Source organism: Saccostrea cucullata, unplaced genomic scaffold (genome assembly GCF_032062105.1).
Source record: "Saccostrea cucullata isolate Sc308-1 unplaced genomic scaffold, CSIRO_AGI_Scuc_v1 ctg42, whole genome shotgun sequence".
In the NCBI taxonomy this organism is placed as follows: Eukaryota; Metazoa; Mollusca; class Bivalvia; order Ostreida; family Ostreidae; genus Saccostrea; species Saccostrea cuccullata.
In genome coordinates this window covers 439,839-460,765 of record NW_026932910.1, presented here as the reverse complement: position 1 = coordinate 460,765, position 20,927 = coordinate 439,839, and the positions used below count along the sequence as shown (strand labels likewise).

General features: G+C 34.6%; 2 protein-coding genes across 2 annotated transcripts; both read left to right on the top strand.

Annotated features, from left to right (window-relative positions):
* Window positions 1-270: 270 nt before the first annotated feature.
* On the top strand, window positions 271-11,176 carry LOC134236444 (small ribosomal subunit protein eS6-like). Its single transcript, XM_062718628.1, has 5 exons — window positions 271-336; window positions 834-965; window positions 1,132-1,342; window positions 7,669-7,818; window positions 10,916-11,176. The coding sequence occupies exons 1-5, from the start codon at window positions 331-333 to the stop codon at window positions 11,140-11,142; spliced, it is 726 nt and encodes a 241-aa protein (XP_062574612.1). The 5' UTR covers window positions 271-330; the 3' UTR covers window positions 11,143-11,176.
* Window positions 11,177-15,920: 4,744 nt separating this feature from the next.
* Window positions 15,921-17,190, top strand: LOC134236460 (uncharacterized). The gene is made up of 2 exons (XM_062718645.1): window positions 15,921-16,169; window positions 16,961-17,190. The coding sequence occupies exons 1-2, from the start codon at window positions 15,948-15,950 to the stop codon at window positions 17,057-17,059; spliced, it is 321 nt and encodes a 106-aa protein (XP_062574629.1). The 5' UTR covers window positions 15,921-15,947; the 3' UTR covers window positions 17,060-17,190.
* The last annotated feature ends 3,737 nt before the right edge of the window (window positions 17,191-20,927 follow it).

Sequence of the window (20,927 nt, the reverse complement as noted above, 5' to 3'; positions counted from 1 at the left end):
GGTTAAAATGAAACAGTAATGAATTATTCGGAAGATTTTAGGTAGGTGTAAATTTAAACTAGAGGAAATTCTGAAACGTGTTGACACTTCCCGCGCTCCATTATAGTCTCGAAACAAACACAACTATTGTTGAACAATTTTTTAGATAAAATTTTTGGAATTTATCAAATTGAAAACAAAATGAAAATCATTAAAAATAATTTGAAAAAAAAAATTGCAGTATGTTGAAAATGTTCGCAATTTAATTTTTTGGAGAGTAAAGGACCTGTCAAACAAGGACGATAACTTCCTTTTCTTCCGGTTGAGGCGAACTGATCGCAAAGATCAGACATGAAGGTAGATAAAATTGCAATATAAGTCTCTATCGGCCCACAATACATCAAATAATTACATCTGTGAGATATTTCAATAAATCGTGCTATAAGTAATTGCCATATTGAGTCGTTGTGCAGGCCAAAATCTTCGATGTTGGTAGATTCTATCACTGCAGCCCCACATGTTTACTGTGATTTTAACGTTCCATTGGGCAGTTGTTTGCACTACTACACAGACAAATGAATAAATACCACAGTTAGACTTTGGCAGCGTTAATGAAAGATGAAAACATTATTTACTCAAGTTTTTAATGACACAGTCACTGTCATAATTGCCAGTACTTGGTAACACCAAAGAAATCGGAAGGATTGATGGATCTATGAAAAATAATGAAGAATTGTTTATAACAAGTCCAGTTTGAGCCTTGTAGATTTACTGTATGTAAGTGTGTGAGTGATGCCCTTTCTCTCACTGATGCGAGTTGGGCTGTAAATTATTGTTGTCTTTGCTCGTTTTAGCTCAACATCTCATATCCAGCCACTGGCTGTCAAAAACTCATCGAAGTTGATGATGAAAAGAAATTGCGACCTTTCTATGAAAAGAGAATGGCTTCTGAAGTGCCAGCTGACAGTCTTGGTGATGAGTGGAAGGTTGGTTCAGAAATGAACAAATCAATTCTAAATTCAAAGTTTGTGAAATTACTGCTTTAATAAGATTGATCTGTAAATTGATATTTCATTTAGGTTTGAAGTCTAATGCTGATTTAAAAAAAAATAACAAGTTGGATTTATTAACTGTGTCTTGCGTGGTTTGCAGGGGTATGTCCTGAGAATTGCTGGAGGAAACGACAAACAAGGATTTCCCATGAAACAGGGAATTCTCACCAATGTTAGAGTGAGACTCCTTCTGAGCAAGGGACACTCCTGCTTCCGCCCCAGGCGTGACGGAGAACGCCGCAGGAAGTCTGTCAGGGGATGCATTGTGGACTCCAATCTCAGTGTATTGGCCATGGTCATTGTGAAAAAAGGTTTGACAAACTTGGAAAATCAAAATGCCTTAACTTATGAAACTGATTGCAAAGTTAGAAAAATGATTATCAGATGTAGGAAGTGTAAATTTTGAAATTTTGTGGTATTTATGATGTAACAACAAATCTAAACCCAACTCTCTGAATCTATTAAGATTTTGACGAGAGCATATTTCTGAAATGCCACAAACTGTTGATGACTTTTCACTTATAATTTGCCCTTGTTATTTTCTATTCATCTATACAAATTCTGATTATTTCTTGGTTATATCAATTTAACATCCTTTCAAGAATTTTCACTCCTATTGAGATACCTCTACTTACCAGTGAGTGGAAGGCTTCAAATTATAGACCTATACTCAGCACTAATGCTGCTGAGCAGTGAAGGATCTTTTTCTGGCCAACACGTACTGCAATACTGAACTTGATTTTACAGTTTCATTCTAAGGTTTTCCCACAGTGGGATTCCAACCCACAACATAGGGATCAACTCCTTACATCCCAACTCTAAAGCAAATGTTCGCACCATTCAGGCCAGCTGCAGAACTGAGGCTCTCTTCTTGAGAAAATTTGAACAGATAAAGCAGAGAGCTACAGATCCAAGCATTGTAAAAACCCTTGGTTTACACCTGTGCTTTTTTATTTGGGTCATTACTTGTATTTGATATTTTCACCCACTTTTAAAATAACCGTAAATCAAAGGATTTTACGTAGAGCACTAGGATCTGTAACTGCTATGTCTGAATTTTCTAAAGCAGAGAGCTGCAGTTCTGCATCCAGGTGACAAAACTAGTAGAAACACACTTATCCAACAAATCTCAAGAATATCCTTTTTGTATGGCATTAAGTACAGCTTAAGACATACATATACTTCCTACAAAAGGTTGATAAAATTCCTCTATTTTATTCATTTCATTTTAATTTAAGGCCTAGAAAAAAAATACGTTTGTTTCTGCTTTCCCGACCGACCCTAATTTATAGTGCCGACCCTAAATATTTTTTAATGCTTTTGTCCCATGGTGTGCAAGATTTCACCCAGGGTACTGTAGTCTCCCAACTTTGCAAGTTTTTCAAGACAGAAAGAAGTTTGGGTGACCTTTCTATTAGGCCTAAAAAAAAATATGTTTGTTTCCTGTAACCCGACCGACCCATTCAAATTACCCCCGGGTGGATTTTTTTTTTCTGACAAATGGCAAAACTTCGTTTGATCAATCAGCTGATTCCATTTATTAAAAATAGAAAATTAGCTTGTAGCTTAACTTAAGACATAAAATATGTCAACCTAGTTTACATTTACCTTAGTTATAAAGAGTAATCATTATTATAACAACAATTTCCCCCTACAACTTTCTGAAGTTCGTTTTCTGCCGCTTGGCAGCCATTTTGGATGCCATGTTGAGTGTCCACTGTAAATATGACACCTGGTTAGAGCTGGGTATTGCGAGTGAAAACCATATTGCAATATATTGCAATATTTTACGATGAATATTGCAATATATTGCGATATATTGTAGATTAATTATCATTAATAAATTTGTGCAGAAAGTTTAAAATGCGGTAAGTTCAAAGACTATTTGAATTTATTTATAAATTTTAAAGGGGGCGGGGGATATGACATTAATCGCACACATAATCATAATCATTTTTAATCAAATACCAGGTAAAATTGCAATATATTGCGATATATTGTAGATTAATTATCATTAATAAATTTGTGCAGAAAGTTTAAAATGCGGTAAGTTCAAAGACTATTTGAATTTATTTATAAATTTTAAAGGGGGCGGGGGATATGACATTAATCGCACACATAATCATAATCATTTTTAATCAAATACCAGGTAAAATAGTAAAACAAAATGTACTCATTTGATGTACTTTCAAATTGAAAAAAAGCTAATGCATATAGTATATTCTTTATACGTTTTTTTTTTTTGGGGGGGGGGGTTATTGAAATAGCATAAAATGTAACTTAATGATTAAAACATACTATATGGAAATTTTACGTGGTCACAGAATAAAATTAAAGCCAGAAAAAAATTGTGACCTATTTTCGGGCGTTTGGTGTTTTAGTCTGACCCGACCTAATTTCACATTATGACATACGATCAGGAACTGCATTGGCCTAATTCTATTGTTTGAATATACATGCTCCTGGTAAAGCATGAAGGTGTTTAAAATGGCAGTTGTTAAAAAATAATAAAAGCATCACTGTATCAAGTGAAAACATGGATGGCCATTTATTTGTAATATGTATCTTGAACTTAACATTCATCGTCGATCGTGTAGATTCCATGAGATTTTGAGAACCACAGAACACATGGTATACACTATACACCCTGTAGAAATGTTTTATAAATTTTCTTTCTTGATAATTTTATTTAAAGGTCTTTTTATTAATTATTAATTTTATTTTAAAGTAAGATATTTAAAATTGCGACAGTTACTGAATGAAAAGCTTCCTCTCTCTCTTTCTCTCTATCTGCCTTTGAAAGCTGACGAAGTATATGTATTTTTCTAACTAGATTGAATAGGCCTGTTGAAGTTACAAGTATTATTTCAGCAGTTTCTACAATAAAGGAGGTTTTTATATATTTTTATAAATATCGTGAAATACCGGTATCTGATTTTCATATCGCGATATATTATCGTGGTGGATAATACCGCAATATACCGCTATACCGGTAATATTGCACAGCCCTACACCTGGTATATTGAGTCCGGGGATGTTTGACCATTCATAAGCAAAACAAAAAACAAAAAAAAAAAATTCCGACCTACCGACCCTTAATTTTTTGGGAATGTTACAGGAAACAAACATTTTTTTTTTTAAGCCTTATCAATTTAAGTCGCAGAAATGCTTAAAAACACCATTTCATTTGTCATTAATGTTACTTCTGTACATGTTTTTAATTTTTGATTAAAGAAGCAAAAAAAATTTTTTTTCAAAAAAAAAATTGCGGACCTACCTACCCTATATTTTTTCAGCCTGAAAGCGGAAACAAACAAGTCATATTTTTTAGGTCACCTGAGTAAACTCAGGTGACCTATTGCTATCTGTTTTTGTCCGTCGTCGTCCGTCGTGCGTTAACATTTGAACATTTTCAGCTTCTACTCTGCAACCACTGAACCAATTTCAACCAAATTTGGCACAAAGCATCTATGGGTGAAGGGGAACAAAAATTGTGAATTTCATGATCCCTGCCCCCCTGGGGCCTGAGGGGTGGGGCCAAAACCACTAAAATTAATGCAATCTTTAAAAATCTTCTTCTTTACTCCTGGACATCAAGCAGTCAAACTGTTTGCATGATTGTAATCAGCAATGAGTCCTCTACCAAAATTGTGAAATTCATGGCCCTGGGGTCAGGGGTTCTAGTGCTAGGGCGGGGCTAAATAAGTAGGTAGTGAAAATGCATTATTTCTTTGAAAATCTTCTTCTCTGCTCCTGGGTATTAAATAAACCAACTAAGTACATAGTTATGATGAGCAAGAGTGCCTCTACCAAAATTGTGAATTTTATGGCCCCAGGGTCAGGGGTTCTGGTGTTAGGGCGGGGCTCTATTGATTATATATAGTGAAAATACATGAATTCTTTGAAAATCTTCTCCTCTGCTCCTGGGTGTTAAATAAACTAACTAAGTACATAGTTATGATGAGCAAGAGCGCCTCTACCAAAATTGTGAATTTTATGGCCCCAGGGTCAGGGGTTCTGGTGTTAGGGCGGGGCTCTATTGATTATATATAGTGAAAATACATGAATTCTTTGAAAATCTTCTCCTCTGCTCCTGGGTATTAAATAAACTAACTACGTGCATAGTTATGATGAGCAAGAGCGCCTCTACCAAAATTGTGAATTTTATGGCCCCAGGGTCAGGGGTTCTTGTTTTAGGGTGGGGCTCTAATGATTATATAGTGAAATGCATGAATTCTTTGAACATCCTGGTTAATATGCTAATGATCTAATTACATATTTAAGGCCAGGATTTATTTTATTTTCAGTTTTACAAACCCTCCGCTCAAGGTTTTGAATGTTCAGAAAAAAATAAAACAATTTTTTTTCTTTCCGATGTCAAATTTGAGTCGGGATCGAGATTTCACATTTACGAACTCGCACTTCCGGTTTTAAGATGAAACGGCGGGTAAATAAAGCGAGATCTGAAAGATAGCTTGGTTTAGTGTAAAATTCATCGATACGAGTGCCATTCAAAAAGTTTCACCTGTTCAAAGGACAAATAAAATGCTGACGACTTTGTTGCACAATGACATGCTGGTGAGATAATTATGTATTCGTTTCAAAAGTATCTGTCTGTAAATTATTTTCCTCCCCCAGGTTTTAAACTGCCCGTGGTAGCTGTTGCATATTGCCAGCGGGCAGCAACATTTGCCAGCGGGCAGCAACATTGTTTAGGTCTCTGTTATAGCTTACAGTCTAAGCATCATTCTTCAGAAAAGGGTTGCTTATGCATCAGATGTAATGAATAAAACTATGGGAGAAGTTCAGTCCATTTGAGGAAGAAATTGTTAAGGCAAGAATATACAAATATATACAGGCATGTAGTATCATTTGTATCAGCCAGAAAAATTATTTTACACTTGATTGAAAAAATGTTCACCTTACACCCGCAATACCCCCTGTCTGTTTTATGATAGGATTAAATTTTAGAACAATGTCTACACATTCACCTAACACATATTAAAAAAATTAAGATATATTGAAAGACTTTTAAAGAATTGATTTTTTAAAATATATTTTGACCAACATCACAAAATTTATATAACTGGCCCAAACTGGCAGATGATGAAATAAGCAATGTTTTACTTTCCTATTTGTAAGCATTATGTGTCCAGTGGTAAGGAGCCTATTATAATAGCATAAAAAAAAGAATGTACAAATGTTAATAATTGATTTATCAAAAAAAAATTTTGATTTCCTTCTCCTTTGGGACTTTTTTATTCTCATGTTCATAACTAAACCTAAACAAAAAAAATGCTGGCCTTATAATGAAGAAAGGGGCCTCTTTCAAAATAGATACTTTCAGGGACGCTGGGTCAGGGGTACCAGGGGGGTACTTTGACTAAAAATAAATTAATGCTTTGAAATCTGCCCTTTGATAAGCAATGGTGCCTTCTTCAAAATTTGTGAATTTCATGGCTTTTGGATTAAAACACGAACCAAATACAATCGCTGGAAAGTTGTTACATGATACTCAGGTGACCTAAAAGGCCCGTGGGCCTCTTGTTTTTTCTAGGCCTTATTACAATAATAACATTTCAACCAGCAATTTGTGGTGTCTATGATGTATAAGCAATTCTAAACCCATCTCTCTGAATTAAAAATTTTGACGAGAGTTTTTATTCTGAGATCCTGCAAATTGCTGTCGGAAAGCCTTTTAGATGTAATAAATGACTTTATGTTGTCAAAATGAGCTGAAATTTCCTATTCTATACAGAAAGTATTTTCGTTGTATCCAGGAGAGTGGAGGGCTGAAAATTACAGATCTACACTCGGCACTTCGTGCTGCTGAGCAGCGAAGGATCTTTTTCTCACCAACACGTTTGCAATACTTTCCCTTGTTTTACAGTTTCATTCTAAGGTTTTCCCACAGTGGGATTCCAACCCATGACATAAGGATCAACTCCTTACATCCCAACTCTAAAGCAAACACTTACACCATCCAGATTAGCTGCAGAACATGAAGCCCTCTTCTTGAGAAAATTCAGATGGATAAAGCAGAGACCTCAGATCCAAGCATTGTAAAGACCTTCAATTTACATTTGTGCTTTTTGTCATTCATTTGGGGTATTATTTCTTGTATTTAATATTTTCACCCACTTTGAAAATCACCGTTAATCAAAGGTTTTTACATTGAATGAACATTAGGATCTGTGACTCCCTGCTATGTCTGAATTTCTCAAACAGAGATCTGCAGTTCTGCAGCTACATTCAGTAGACAAACTTAGAAATGCATGTAACCATCAAAACTCAAGAACATCCTTTGTATACGGCATTAAGTACAGCTTAAGACATACCTATACTTCCTACAAAAGGTTGAAAAAATTCCTCTATTTTATTCATTTCATTTTAATTTATTACAATAATAATTAACATTTCAACCAGCAATTTGTGGTGTCTATGATGTATATGCAATTCTAAACCCATCTCTCTGAATTAAAAATTTTGATGAGAGTTTTTATTCTGAGATCTTGCAAGTTGCTGATGGCTTTTTTTATCCATAAAAGATTTGAATTGATATTATTTTCCGAATGAGCTGAATTTTTCCTGTGTAATATTATCCTATAGCCTTATTAAATTTGTTCATTGTATCCAGGAGAGAAGGAGATCCCTGGTCTAACAGACAACACAATCCCCCGTCGACTGGGACCCAAGAGAGCCAGCAAAATCAGAAAGCTGTTCAACCTCTCCAAGGAAGACGACGTCCGCCAGTACGTTGTCAGGAGACCACTTGCAGCTAAGGAAGGTAGGTAGTCCAATGAGGATTATGTACTGTAGTTACTTTAGTTGTTAATTTGGCTGTTTTTGGATGTACAGAAAAGTCTATGCAATCTGATTAAAAAATGGAGTGAAAACTGTGTTGGATATACAAGATCAGGAATACTGAGTCAAAAGTATTAGCATTTTTAAAATTCATTTTATTCCTTTTCACTATAAATCATTAAATGAATTCAAAAAAAAGTATACATTTAGTAAAACATTATAATATTTATGCCTCCCTTCGAAGAAGGGAGGGCATATTGCTTTGCTGCTGTCTGTCGGTCAGTCAGTCTGTCGGTCCATTTAGTTTCCGTTAATTTTCTTCATAACTTTTGTACATACTGGAATGAAATTTGGTATGCAGATTTTTCAGATCAATATCTAAGCCAAATTCTGTTTAGGGCACGATCGCACCATTTTTGACAGAGTTATGCCCCTTGGACTTAGAAAATTCCAATCATTTGCAGTTTCCGTTCATTTTCTTTGCAGAGGTTGCACATACTAAATGAAATTTAGTATACAGATTAATCAGACAAATATGTAGGTCAAGTTTTGTTTTGGTTACGATCGCATCATTTTTGACAGAGTTATGCCCCTTTGGACTTAGAAAAATTCTAATTTGGGGGGAGGGGGGCATAAGTGTTTTACAAACATCTCTTGTTATCATTGATATATTCTAAGTGACAAAGATTTTTAGATTGCGCTGTTTTCTCTAAGAACCAGCTATCAACCAAATTGACAAAAATGCTGCTTTGAAATAAAAAATTGTTACAAGGTCCACAGAGATTCTGTTCTTAAATTTCAGCTCCTAGCCTTTAACAACTGATCTCTAACCCTTTACTTTGAGATAAAGAGAAAGCACTGGATTGAACATTTTAATTTTGAATGGGTCTCTTTTGATATGCCAAAGTTCCTGTATAACTATCAGGTTTTATAAAGTTTTTGACTGACTTCTCTATTAAAAAAAATGAATAATCTTGTAACTTGGGTCTGTTACAATTTGACTGAAGCATTTTGGTTTAATATGAATTGACTTGCAGGGTTCATTTTAACTTGTTAAAAGTCTGTCAGTAAGTCAGATTATTATTTGACTCTTAGTCTATACTGCATACTATTTTTGTGAAATATTATTTGCATAAAGCAAATCTGGCTTTTATTTATGGTTTTGATGTCTGCAATGAAGAAAAACTCTCAGCTCACTTTGAAATAATGTGAAAACAAAACTGTTGACAGAGCAGACTTTTACAGCAAATTATAATATATTGATAGTGTTTTCAAATGCTTTAGCTTAATATGCTTAATTAAAATATCATATTGGGTTCATATCTAGGTAATAAAGCTATTCAGAAAAGAAGTTGGATTTTGCTGTAAATCTAAATGTTGAGTGAATTATTATAGATTATTAGTTTTATAGTTTAACCAAATCCATTGTAGATAAATTATGAAATGCTCCTACTTCTCTTGAAAGGAAGCAGATAAAGTCTTGTGAAGGGTTATATGTGTACACAACTACTGATTTTAAAATGTAGCTTCATTTTTTATGTTTTTAGTTTACTCTCAGAGGCCTAAAAATAGAAAACGGAAGCCGTGGTGATAACACATGAATTAAATCTACGCATACGAAAGAGTGCAGAAATTGTTTCGATCAAAACATCAACATTTTGTATCAAACTGAAGAAATTGATATGAACCTTTGTCTAACTCAACTAATAAAGTATTTTGATAATTTAAAACTGAAAATATTAACTGTAAATAACACTAGTAGACAAAGTACTATCCTGCGTATTATTATGACTGTGTACGCATCGTCCATTGTTTACTTCCGGAAAAATTATTAGTTCGTACCTGATGAAATTCGGAGCAGTTCAGAAAGGTTTCCAGACTGAGCAATTATTAAAATTTCTACTTCAAATCAAATTAAATGAAAAATGTGAATGTATATTATTCATAGTTTTGTTTTTAGTGTGTTAATGAAAAAATAAAGTTGTTATTAAAACTCGTAAAAAAAAAAATCACATTTGTGAAATCTAGCACGAAGATTATTTTGACCCCGTCTTTCAGTACTGTCTCAGTACTTTGATTCTCCTTTTTCTTGGGGGGGGGGGGGTCTTTGGTAATGTAAAAGCTAAAATCTTAATTTTTATTGAGTTGGCTCGCGTAGCGAGCTACTCCCTGTTGACATAGCCGTTTCAGAGCTGTAAAATTTATCACGCATTCACCAAGGTGATCCATACGCCAAATATTATAGTTCTAGCAAAAAATGCTTTGGTTTGAGTGATTGTATAAACTGAAGAGGTGAAAACTGTATAAAATTTCATACTGTAACATTATTTATGCCTTCATGCTTTTAAAGAAATTTTTGATTCAATATCTGTACGATGTACAATTACTGCGTATGAATATATGTTCAAGCATGTTAGGCGGATCTAATCTTCCCATCTGAAGTTTATTTATAATTGACCTAGAATACTCCCTAACACAAACACCTGCTGCTCTCATTAGCTGCAGCTAGTTGTTGTTGAAAATCTATTTTTAGAATCCAGATTTGCTGTGGGAATCTTTAACCTAATTATTCCATAACACTGACCACTTCAGCTGATGTGCTTAAATTCATTATAGAATCCAGTCAAAATAATACGGAAGCCCATTAGTTCCAACCTGTATTTATAAAGGAAAAGCAATATACACTTTATTTATGAACCGAACATGGATCAGACATATAATATTCAATCTCTTAAGATGCAGAATAAACTGAATATATTAAGGTATGGTGCCCATATGTATGAAAAAGCTCAATTGACTCGAGCGAGTCAACTTGCAGGCCCTTCAGGCCTTTGATTCAATCATGGAAAAACCAGCAACTGTAAGAACTTGATATAAAGTATGGTATATTACATTTTATAATAAAGAAATTTAATTTGTCTTGGTGCTTTGCAGTGATGAAAAATTCTCAGCTCACTTTGAAAACAAAAGTTTGAAAATTCTAAATATACCTGAGCAAAGCACAGAATGCTGAATTGAAGGATTGTTTCTGATCAGTAACAAGTATTCACATTTCAATATAAATTGTCTCCGTTTTACAGGCAAGAAGGCCAAGACAAAGGCCCCTAAAATCCAGAGACTGGTCACCCCAGTTGTTCTTCAGAGGAAGAGACACAGGCTGGCTCTGAAGAAGAAGAAGCACGCCAAGCGCAGGGAAGATGCCGCCGAGTACGCCAAAATCTTGGCACAGAGACTAAAGGAAGCCAAGGAGAGAAAGAGGAGCAGGTCTGGCAGTCGGACCTCAATGTCCGCCTCTACATCTAAGTGAGGACGTTATACAAATAAAAAAAATACTAAAGTAATCAAGTCTTGATGTTTTTTTAGTCACCCCAACCTTTTTTTTTTTCTTTGAGAAAATTCATTGTGTTATATACATGACCTAGAGGACATACTAGTAAAGGACACACACAAAGATGTTGCAAAGATTTATAAAACGTTTTTGCAGAATTTTGATAATACATGTACTAGGAATTTTGTCTATAGAGTATAGATCATACTTTATTTGAATCTGAAAACCATATATTCCAGTTAGGGTTGTCATTTAATCATTTACCAAAGAAAGAATGAAATATATTATAAAACAAAATACAAGCTCAAAGTCTATTAAACATTACAAAATGCTACATGCAGGAGTAGAGCAAACAGAGACCTATAAAACAGATTTGGAATCGTGTCGGGGAGGAGTGAGCATCCCCTGCATGGCCAATGGTCACACCTGCTGTATGATTCTTGTCATGATCGGGAAATAAGGGTTGGTCCATTGAAGAAACAATTCAAACCATTAGCTCTCATTTTTATCCTGGTTAATCCCATTAAAGGTGGCATGACTTGTTCATTGTTTCTAAATTGTACTTGTTGTGAGGAACATACAGTGTAATTATGAGTCATGTAATTAGGGATTTTTCTGATTACAAGCTAATCAACCCCTCTAAAAGAAAAAAAGGTCATGATTACTGTATACAGGGAAATTTTCGCCCTAAACTTCGGTAAGACGGGCAAATTTAAAGAATACAGTATAATTTCTTTAACAAAAAACTGACTGGGCAAATTTAAAAAGGGGCAAAATTGTTTGCAAGTGTGAAAGGGCGAAAATAAAGTGGGGCAAAAATAACCCTGTATACAGTCGCTTCCTTTATTACTAATAATGATTACAATGGCAATAAAGAATTGTGTAAAATCATGGTCCTCATTAATTATGTCAGTGAAAAGTACAATTGACAATCATCCTTGGACTTTCGGTGAGGTGTGGCATTCTCAAGGCTACATAATTAGGGTCTCTCAAAATCTCATTGGTTAAGAAATTGATAACATGAGCAACTTTTAATTGTTTCTGACAGATGACTTAAGCCCCAACTTTTTTTCACATTCAGGACAAGTTAATTTTTTTTCTTTTAATTTCTCTTATCCTTTCAACAAAAATTTTGAAATTTTCTGAAAAAAAAAGATTTTCCCATCAAACTACCGACCCAATAAATGCAATCTGAGTCGGGAGAGGGCAATGCTTTCTAAAGGAAAGTCTTGTCACAAGGATTACATATGTGGAATACGAAAGCTATAGCCCTAACATTTAAATAATAATGGCCAAGGGTAAAGTTTCTAAAAGTATTTCAAACTCAAAGAGTCAAAGTTGTTAGTATATAACAGAATGTTATGTCACAGGGAAAATACATGTATCATTAATATGTGTGAAGTATGAAAGCCCTTGTCCAAACAGTTCAGAAGTTGTAGGTAAGGTTAAATTTTTCTTTTAAAGTAGGTCATACTCCTAAGTCAAGGTCAAAGGGTCAAAGTTGTTGAGATCCAATGGAAGGTCTTGTTACAAGGATTACATATGCGAAGTATGAAAGCCCTTGCATCAACTGTTCAAAAGATATAGCCAAATGTTAAAGTTGGTTAGAATTTGTCAAAACTGGGTCAGACTCCAAGGTCAAATTTGATGGTACCAACAGAAAGATGTGAAATGAAAGCCATAGTCTCAATCAATCAAATGGGCAAGGTTAATTTTTTGTGGACAAACAGATTAACAGACAAACAAACGGACAGGATAAACACTATAATACCCCAAATTTCCGATTACGAGGCATAAAAATAAGTCAAAAGATCAAAATTGTTGGTACCCAATGGAAAGTCTTCTCACAAGGAATACACCTGTGAGATATTAAAGTTATTTTTTTTAAGTTTGCCAGACTTTATAAGGTCTAGGTCAAAAGTCAAAATTATCGGTATCCAAAGAAGATCTTGTCTAAGGGAATATTCCTGTGAAATATGAAAGCCGTAGTACTAACGGTTCAAATGTTATGATCTGGGTTAAGGTATACCTTTACTCAGATGACCAAAAATTCCACTGATAAGAACGAAAAACGACCTATTGTACACCTATAATTCTTGCGTTAAATTTCAATTTCAAATAACTAGGTCAATGACCTACTTTTCATGCTAGTGGCCCCTGAGTATTTCTCGGGAAATACCTCAATTTTTCACACTATGACCAATTTTTTCTATACACACAAAATATTACAAGCAACTAAACTCTTTAAATAATGAAATATCATAGCAATGGAAAAGCGTTGCTTCATATAAAGAAATGATTGGCGTTTGGGCCAGAAATGTGATTCTTATACAGTTCGAATTTCCTCTGTCATATTTATATTTTTTCCCCATTTTAAATCGAATATTACAAAAATCTGACTGATAAGAACTCTAAACTATCTATAGCCTCAGATTACTTTTGATGCCCTAATTCTCATGGTATGAATATTATATGGGGTCAGTGATCAAATTATTGAGATATATTGTCTGGAATGGTTTTTGTACATATTTTTGAATTTCTTTATTTCGTAGCATTCAATTATTTGAAATAATTTATGAGCTTTAACACATACAATATTTGCAAAATGATGTTTAAAAATACATTTAACCTTTACTTCGTGATTATTTTTGAAAGAAATCAAAATTGTTGACAAAAATAAAAAATTAAAAATTTAGTCCGATTTTCCTCTGCATTACCATACATTGACTTTTGTACCTGTATATTTTCTTTAAATAATAAAATATTTAATTTTTAAATTGATTTCGATTTAAAACTTGCTTATTTTATCCATTTAGAACAATTTTTGATTCAACATACTATACTTTATAACATTTCCTTTCTGTTATCTGAAACCTGAGTAAACGTCATCCTTAAAAGTTGACCAAAATCTAGGGTCAAGGTCAAAAAGTCAAATACTTTATACCAAGTAAAGGCCATATCAAAGTGAATATACATGTGAAGTACGAATGCCCTAGCACCAACTATTCATTGCTTTGGTTAAGGTTGAGAAATTTTTGGTTTAAGAGAGTCAGACTCCAAGGTCAAGGTCACGAGGTCAAATTTGGTGGTAACAAAAGAAAGGTCTTGTCACAATGAATACACCTGTGAAATATGAAAGTCATATAGCTCCACAGTACACACTCAAAAGATATTGAAAAGGTTAAAGTTTTTGCGGACAAACGGACAGGGCAAAAACCAATTATATACCCCCGAGTCTTCGATTATCAGGGCATAACAAAATATATTGATGCTTCTTAAAAGTCAAAATCGAAGGGTCAATGTCAAAATTAATTGTTGGTACCCATAGAATGGCCTTGCCACAAGGAATACACCTGTGAAATATGAAGGCCACTGTGCTAACTGTTCAAAAGTTATGGCCACGGGTAAAGTTTTTTTTATGGGAAAAGGCTTCAAAATAAAGCATTAATTTTTTTTAAGTTGGTCAAACTTAGAGTTTTAGGTGAAAAGATTAAAATTATTTAATGTTTTTTTCATGTGAAGTATGAAAGCCCTAGAACCAACTGTTTAAAAGTTATTGCCAAGGTTAAAGTGTAGTAATTTTTTTGTTTAAGTAGGTCACATTCTAATGTCAAGGTTAAGAGGTCAAAATTGGTGGCACCGGCCAAAGAAAGGCCTGGTTACACGGAATAAACCTGTGAAATATGAATGCCATACATGTACATGTAATCCCACCCACTCGAAAGTTATGCATGATTGGCGCGAAACTTTTTTTTTAAGTTTATCAAATTATTCATGATGCAAGTGTCTCAGTGTCCCTTACTTTAAAAAAATGAAATACCGGTAGTTTTCATAAAAAATTGCAATCTCCCATGCAGAGCTGTCGTTCGTTCCTCTCTCAGTGAATGCATGAGCCGATGGTAGAGAGTGAAAAAATTGTAATATATTTTTATACTATTTTAGATGTTACTGACTTGTCATTATGTTTGCTTACAGTTCAAAACATGCAAAAGGCTAAATTTTCATCTATAACATTGGTCTTATCCGGAGTGCCCATGGTCTTATCACAAGAAATACACATGTGAAATATATAAGCCATAATTATTCTAGAGTCAATCAAATATATTATATATTTTGGGGACAAACAGTCATTGATGATCAGAATGATGTATAATCTTAAACTCATTTGGGAAAAAAAGTTAAATTAATATTGATCGATCGATTGTATGTTGTTTAACGTCCCTCTCTAGAATTTTTCACTCTCGAGAATGTTTCACTCATATGGAGACGCCTCCACTTGTCGGTGGAGAGCTGCAAATTTTGTCTTATATGCTCGATCGGCACTCAGGGCTATACGAGGAATCTTTTTTGTGCCAACACCTACTGCGACACCGGACCGCGGTTTATACGCGGTCTCATCCGAAGGACCGGTTTTCACGCTCCACTGTGGATTCGAACCCGCGACGTACGAATCAAATCCTTACTTCGCGACTCTAGAGCAGACGCTAGATAACCATTGCGCCACGCGGGCGACAAAAAGAGTATTCAAATAGTTTACAACTATAAAAATGGCCAGTCCTCTTACCTCCGCTCTCAATATATTCTTCTCTAGTTCTTCTTTATTACGCTTTTGTTTTATTATTATTAATTGTTATTTGATTTGATCTATGGCTATATATTTGCAACTTTTCTAACTTTTATTAAATCGGAATTCTATATTCCGTCCTCATCCAGTATCAATATTTAGGTCTTTACATAAACAAAAACACTTACGCCGGTACACGTGACGACACAACTTCATTAACATGTCTTTGGAATCCACTATCGAAGCAAAAATTGCCTCCAAGAAGGTAATAGTGTACTCCAAATCTTATTGCCCATTTTGCGCCAAAGCAAAAAAGGTATTTGAAAAGTATATAGCGGATGGAACTCTAAAAGCAGATGAATACGAAGTCATTGAAATAGAGAACGACCCGCAGTGTTCGGCCATTCAAGAATACATGAAGAAGAAAACCGGAGCAAGTTCTGTAAGTAGTGCATGGAGAATGGAAAATGGTTTATTCTTTAATTATTTTGCATTTATCTTACTTTTTATTATCGAAAAAAAAACCCATATACAGCATAAATGGGTCGTAGACTAATATTTCGCAATTTCTAATTAATTTCATGATAACGATCGATTGCGAGTGAATCCATGCATGGCTCTTTAAATATAATTCTTTGACGGTCAAACTAATCTTCAGATCAGTTTAAAATTACATGGGTTGATCGTTAAGTGACGCTACATGAAAAAAATGATCCATTTTATAGATTTTAACGTCAGGCAGAGGTTTCCGGGATGAGTATTCAATGATCCAGTCATCACATTGTCATCATGATCATTGCACCAATCGCTGACTGAAAAGTTGATTTCAATTTGATAAATATCCTAGTAAAACTGTACCCTAGTACTCAAAAATCTCATTCCCAATATTAATATACTCAACTTGAATACATTAGTAAACTGTGAAATCACATAATTAAGAATGAACTTTGTTATCCAATCACATAGTATGATATGGAGCTAACTCGTATTTGCTTGAAAATTGCATGACTGTATACTGTAAGATACGCGAATATCAATAATTACAATGAAAAATTAAAATGACCTTATCTAATTTTATTAGCTTTCATTTGTAATGCAAAAATGTACATGCTCTGTACTATGTGTTATTACTGAAAAAAAACCCAATTATACAGGATCGAGTACCAATAAAGTGACCAGTACATAGTACATTTTGAACACTTTTATTTATGATGCTTGAATGTATATTTGTAGGTACCCCGTGTCTTCATTAACGGGAAATTTATTGGAGGAGGAGACGATGTCGTTTCCAAGGATTCGTCAGGAGAACTCAAATCACTCCTGACAGCTTAGTGGACAATTCAGGAAGTTTATTTATGTTCAAACACCTTTCTTGTGATTCAGTTGAAGCTTAATACATATCTCTATCTTTACACTCAGATGGACTAAATTTTCATTTTTATTCAGTATAGTTTCTTCAACCTCATTCTACCCCATTCTGCTGTATTTACTTTCGTAATTCAATTTAATAAAATTTTGTTTATGTCAGACTTGTATTTTCGGTAAAATAAATTATTTAAAAAGTCATAAATTACAGTAAATGTTTCTTTTTTTTATATAATTACGAGTACATGACATGTATTCCTCGATGTATGCAGAACACGCTAAAAGCATATTATTTGTGAAATGAGCAGCTTTTGAGTAGTTTACAAATTTATCTATCCTTTGCATATTGTTACGCATTTCTTACAACGGAACATGAATAGATGAAAGGGGATGTCAGTGTTAGTACTGATATGTGGTCAGATTGTAACCCTTGACAACTAACTTGCGGGGATTAAAAAGCATCCTCACAACGTCAGGGGTCCTGAGTCAACACGTTGCCGTGTCCAACGGCAACGTGTTGACTCAGGACCCCTGACGTTGTGAGGATAGTCCTGAGTCAACACGTTGCCGTGTCCAACGGCAACGTGTTGACTCAGGACCCCTGACGTTGTGAGGATGATTAAAAAGCGGCTGACGCAGATCTTGTTTGACAAAGAACTAACTTCTAGCGTCATTTTTCAAAATATACAAAATAGTATATTCTTTAATTTTGTCAATGACCTTGTAAGCAAATGCAATTTATCATTGAGTCAAATGCTGACTGACGTTTTTCATACTAATTGTACGTCCATTATTTATTCACGGAATTGACGACGGATTTTTCCGTTATTTCCCGATTATGATAAGAAGCACACGGCGGGTGTGACTGGTCGACAGGGGATGATCACTCCTCCATGGCATCTGATCCCACCTCTGATGTTTTGGAGGTCCGTATATAAATCGAACGGGTTGTGAATTTGTATATAATTTTTGTATGTTATTTCACTAGAAGTGTACTGCACATTTTTAGGAAGCATGCCGTAGATATCAATGCTGCATTGCATGTAGTTTCAAAGACACCAACTACACGTATAAGCAGAGATACGGGCTTTAATCAAACATGGACTTAATTATAAATAACAGCGAATAATCCCAGATTTATCTATACCTTTTTAAGCATACAATGTAACCGAAAAATAAAAATGCAAGTGCAACATTATCATTTATTCATATATAGGCAATAAACAATTCTTGCAAGAGACATTGTGTGAGGCAGTTCATAATGTAAATGTCTTTGCAGAGGGTGTAAAAATATTTTAACAAAATTCTACAAACGAATCAACTCTAATGTTCGAAACGCATCTTGCTGTCATGTATAAAACATTCAAATCGTAAAGCAGCAAGTAATGGGTAAATGCCAGTCCACAAAAATAAAGAATTTGGGCGATATATGTACAGTATATATCAGTTCATGGGTAAAAAATTTAAACAAAATTTCCTCCTAAATGCATGGCCAATAATTGTTTATTTTTAACAGGTCATGGTAGAAGTTATAAATATTGAATTTGCTTTTCAAATGCGAATAATGGTTTTGAAATTTAGCGCCATTATATTCATTGCGCGCTCTTTAATATAAGGAGGTAAAAATGTTATTTGTTTATATCAAGTATATGTTCCAAGGCACTAGTAACAAAGAAATTCATAAGCGCAAACAGGAAATAGCTTGTAGTCACATTGGTGTTGTCGGAACGTTTTCTTGAACTATCTGTTGTGGAATGTTTCTCCGGTACCATGCATGTGTGGCTTGTGTTTTGAAGTGGGGTCTGGTTTCAGGGAAGGTATAAACATTCCCAAAACATCTCTAGCCACCGACATAGCAATAAACGGCAGAAGAAGGAACCAGCGTAACACAGTGGCAAACCAGCTGCTCAACTCCATTGTTATGTTGATTTAATGATCTGAAAGTGACGTTATTTTCATTTGTTAGCTATAACAATATAATTAATACAGCAATATAAAATTTTTCCTTAGGGAAATCTGGTTCTTGAGCAGAATTCCCCCTGGAAGAACTGGCAAAATTGAGTAGGATTTCTCCAAAAAAGGTGTTTCCTTTGAATTATAATTTATTTTTGTATTGAGAACCAATGATTTGAACTATATTTTCTTTAGGCAAAAAAACCCTTACAATTCAATCCAGAAATCAGTTGACTCAGAACCTTTTAGCCAAAATATATATTTTACTGCGATATGTTTTAACATCGACAAATAGGATAAATCCTACTCCAAGAGAGAAAGAGGGGAAAATCGCTCAAGTGTGAGATTCCCCCTCCTGGAAAGTCCTCCTCTAGAGATCAGGATTATTGCAGACGTAGATACATGTATATCCCATTCAAAGACATACTAAATGGTCTTTCAAAGTATTAACATTCCGTAGTTGGAAACCAAAAATTACTTAATGTGCTCGAACTTATCAACAATAAAGTTTTATGATAAAACATTTTTTCTTATATTTTCGAAAAATTCGACCTACATTTCAATGCACGTGCTGGAAAAAATGCACATGTAGAATAATGTCCACAACTATCGTTTTGTATAATAATTCACGCTTTTATTGCCGCTATAAATGACACTGGATAAAAAAATAATTAATTAGACTTTCTCGGCAGGTGTACCATAGATGTTTTGACATTTCAAGGCTAAGCACGTCTAGACGAACCATTGAAAGGTAAAGGATCAGGTGTATAAGGTTAATTAATGGAATGTAAGACGAGAAAACACAAAAAACCGCCAGAAAGCTCAAGCTCTTTTATTTCAAATTTATTTCAAATTTTAATTATGTATCACAACGAACGATACCAATCAGATACACCTACACATGTCCGTACGAATTTTCTAGCTCACAGAGATACAGTTCTGCATGCAGCTAGCTATCCTATATAAGCAGTTTCAGTGGCGGATTTAAGGGGGGGCGCACCCGGCGCGCGCCCCTCCTAAAATTGTCAAAATTTACGTAAATCACAGTTTCGTCTAGAAAATGTAAATATGTATACTTGGTAGACCTCATTTTTACCCTACAAAATCTCTATACCCAAGAGCTTCCGGGGGCTTCGCCCCCTGGGCCCCCACCAGGGCTTTGCCCTGGACCCACTGGGGGCCTCAAGGCGGCCCCCAGACCCCTTGCCTACTTTTGGCGCCCCCTCTAACTTCAATTCCTGGATCCGCGCCTGAGTTTGTATAGATATTTCACGTTCAAGGTAATGTATTGTGGAGGACAGATATACATATATCTAAATCTTTCGAATTCACTTTATTTGGGCTGAGTAGATACACTGTTGTTTTTGTCTGATATGATCAGAAACGTTAACAGTTTATAAGAATCCTGTTTAATACATGTATATTAAACAGTTTATGACAAAGTTAAAACAGAAAGAAAGGTATAATCGATAAATGTAATGATAGTACTTGCCTATACTGAAAGGTAGTTCCCGTCTCGTACGTATAGATACACAAGTTCTTTACCTTGAACTAAGTTGTTGATTGCATGAACAAGATAAGTGTTTTCATGTTATGTGATTTTTATCATGCTGGAATAAATGTCAGGGACGTATGTGAAATCTAGTGTTATGCTGAATTCGCGACAATCCTTTTGTCGCGAGTTCGAATCCGATGCGTGACGCGAGTTTGGTCTAGACCGTGTAAACCCAGATCACGTGTTGCAGCAGACGACTACAAAGTAAAAGAACTGCGAACGATAGTAGTATTGTTCTCCCGCCTACCTCCAAGTCAATTTTCAAAAGTTAACATATTAGATGTATTTTTAATATTTTTTATAGATAATTATATGGATTTTCATAAA

Bases quoted from the DNA above. Each gene is read 5' to 3' on its own strand.
- LOC134236444 (XM_062718628.1), top strand. The intron at 1,343-7,668 runs GTTTGACAAACT...CATTGTATCCAG, and splicing joins CATGGTCATTGTGAAAAAAG to GAGAGAAGGAGATCCCTGGT. The intron at 7,819-10,915 runs GTAGGTAGTCCA...TCCGTTTTACAG, and splicing joins ACCACTTGCAGCTAAGGAAG to GCAAGAAGGCCAAGACAAAG.
- LOC134236460 (XM_062718645.1), top strand. From the start codon at position 15,948: ATGTCTTTGGAATCCACTATCGAAGCAAAAATTGCCTCCAAGAAGGTA. The intron at 16,170-16,960 runs GTAAGTAGTGCA...GTATATTTGTAG, and splicing joins AGAAAACCGGAGCAAGTTCT to GTACCCCGTGTCTTCATTAA.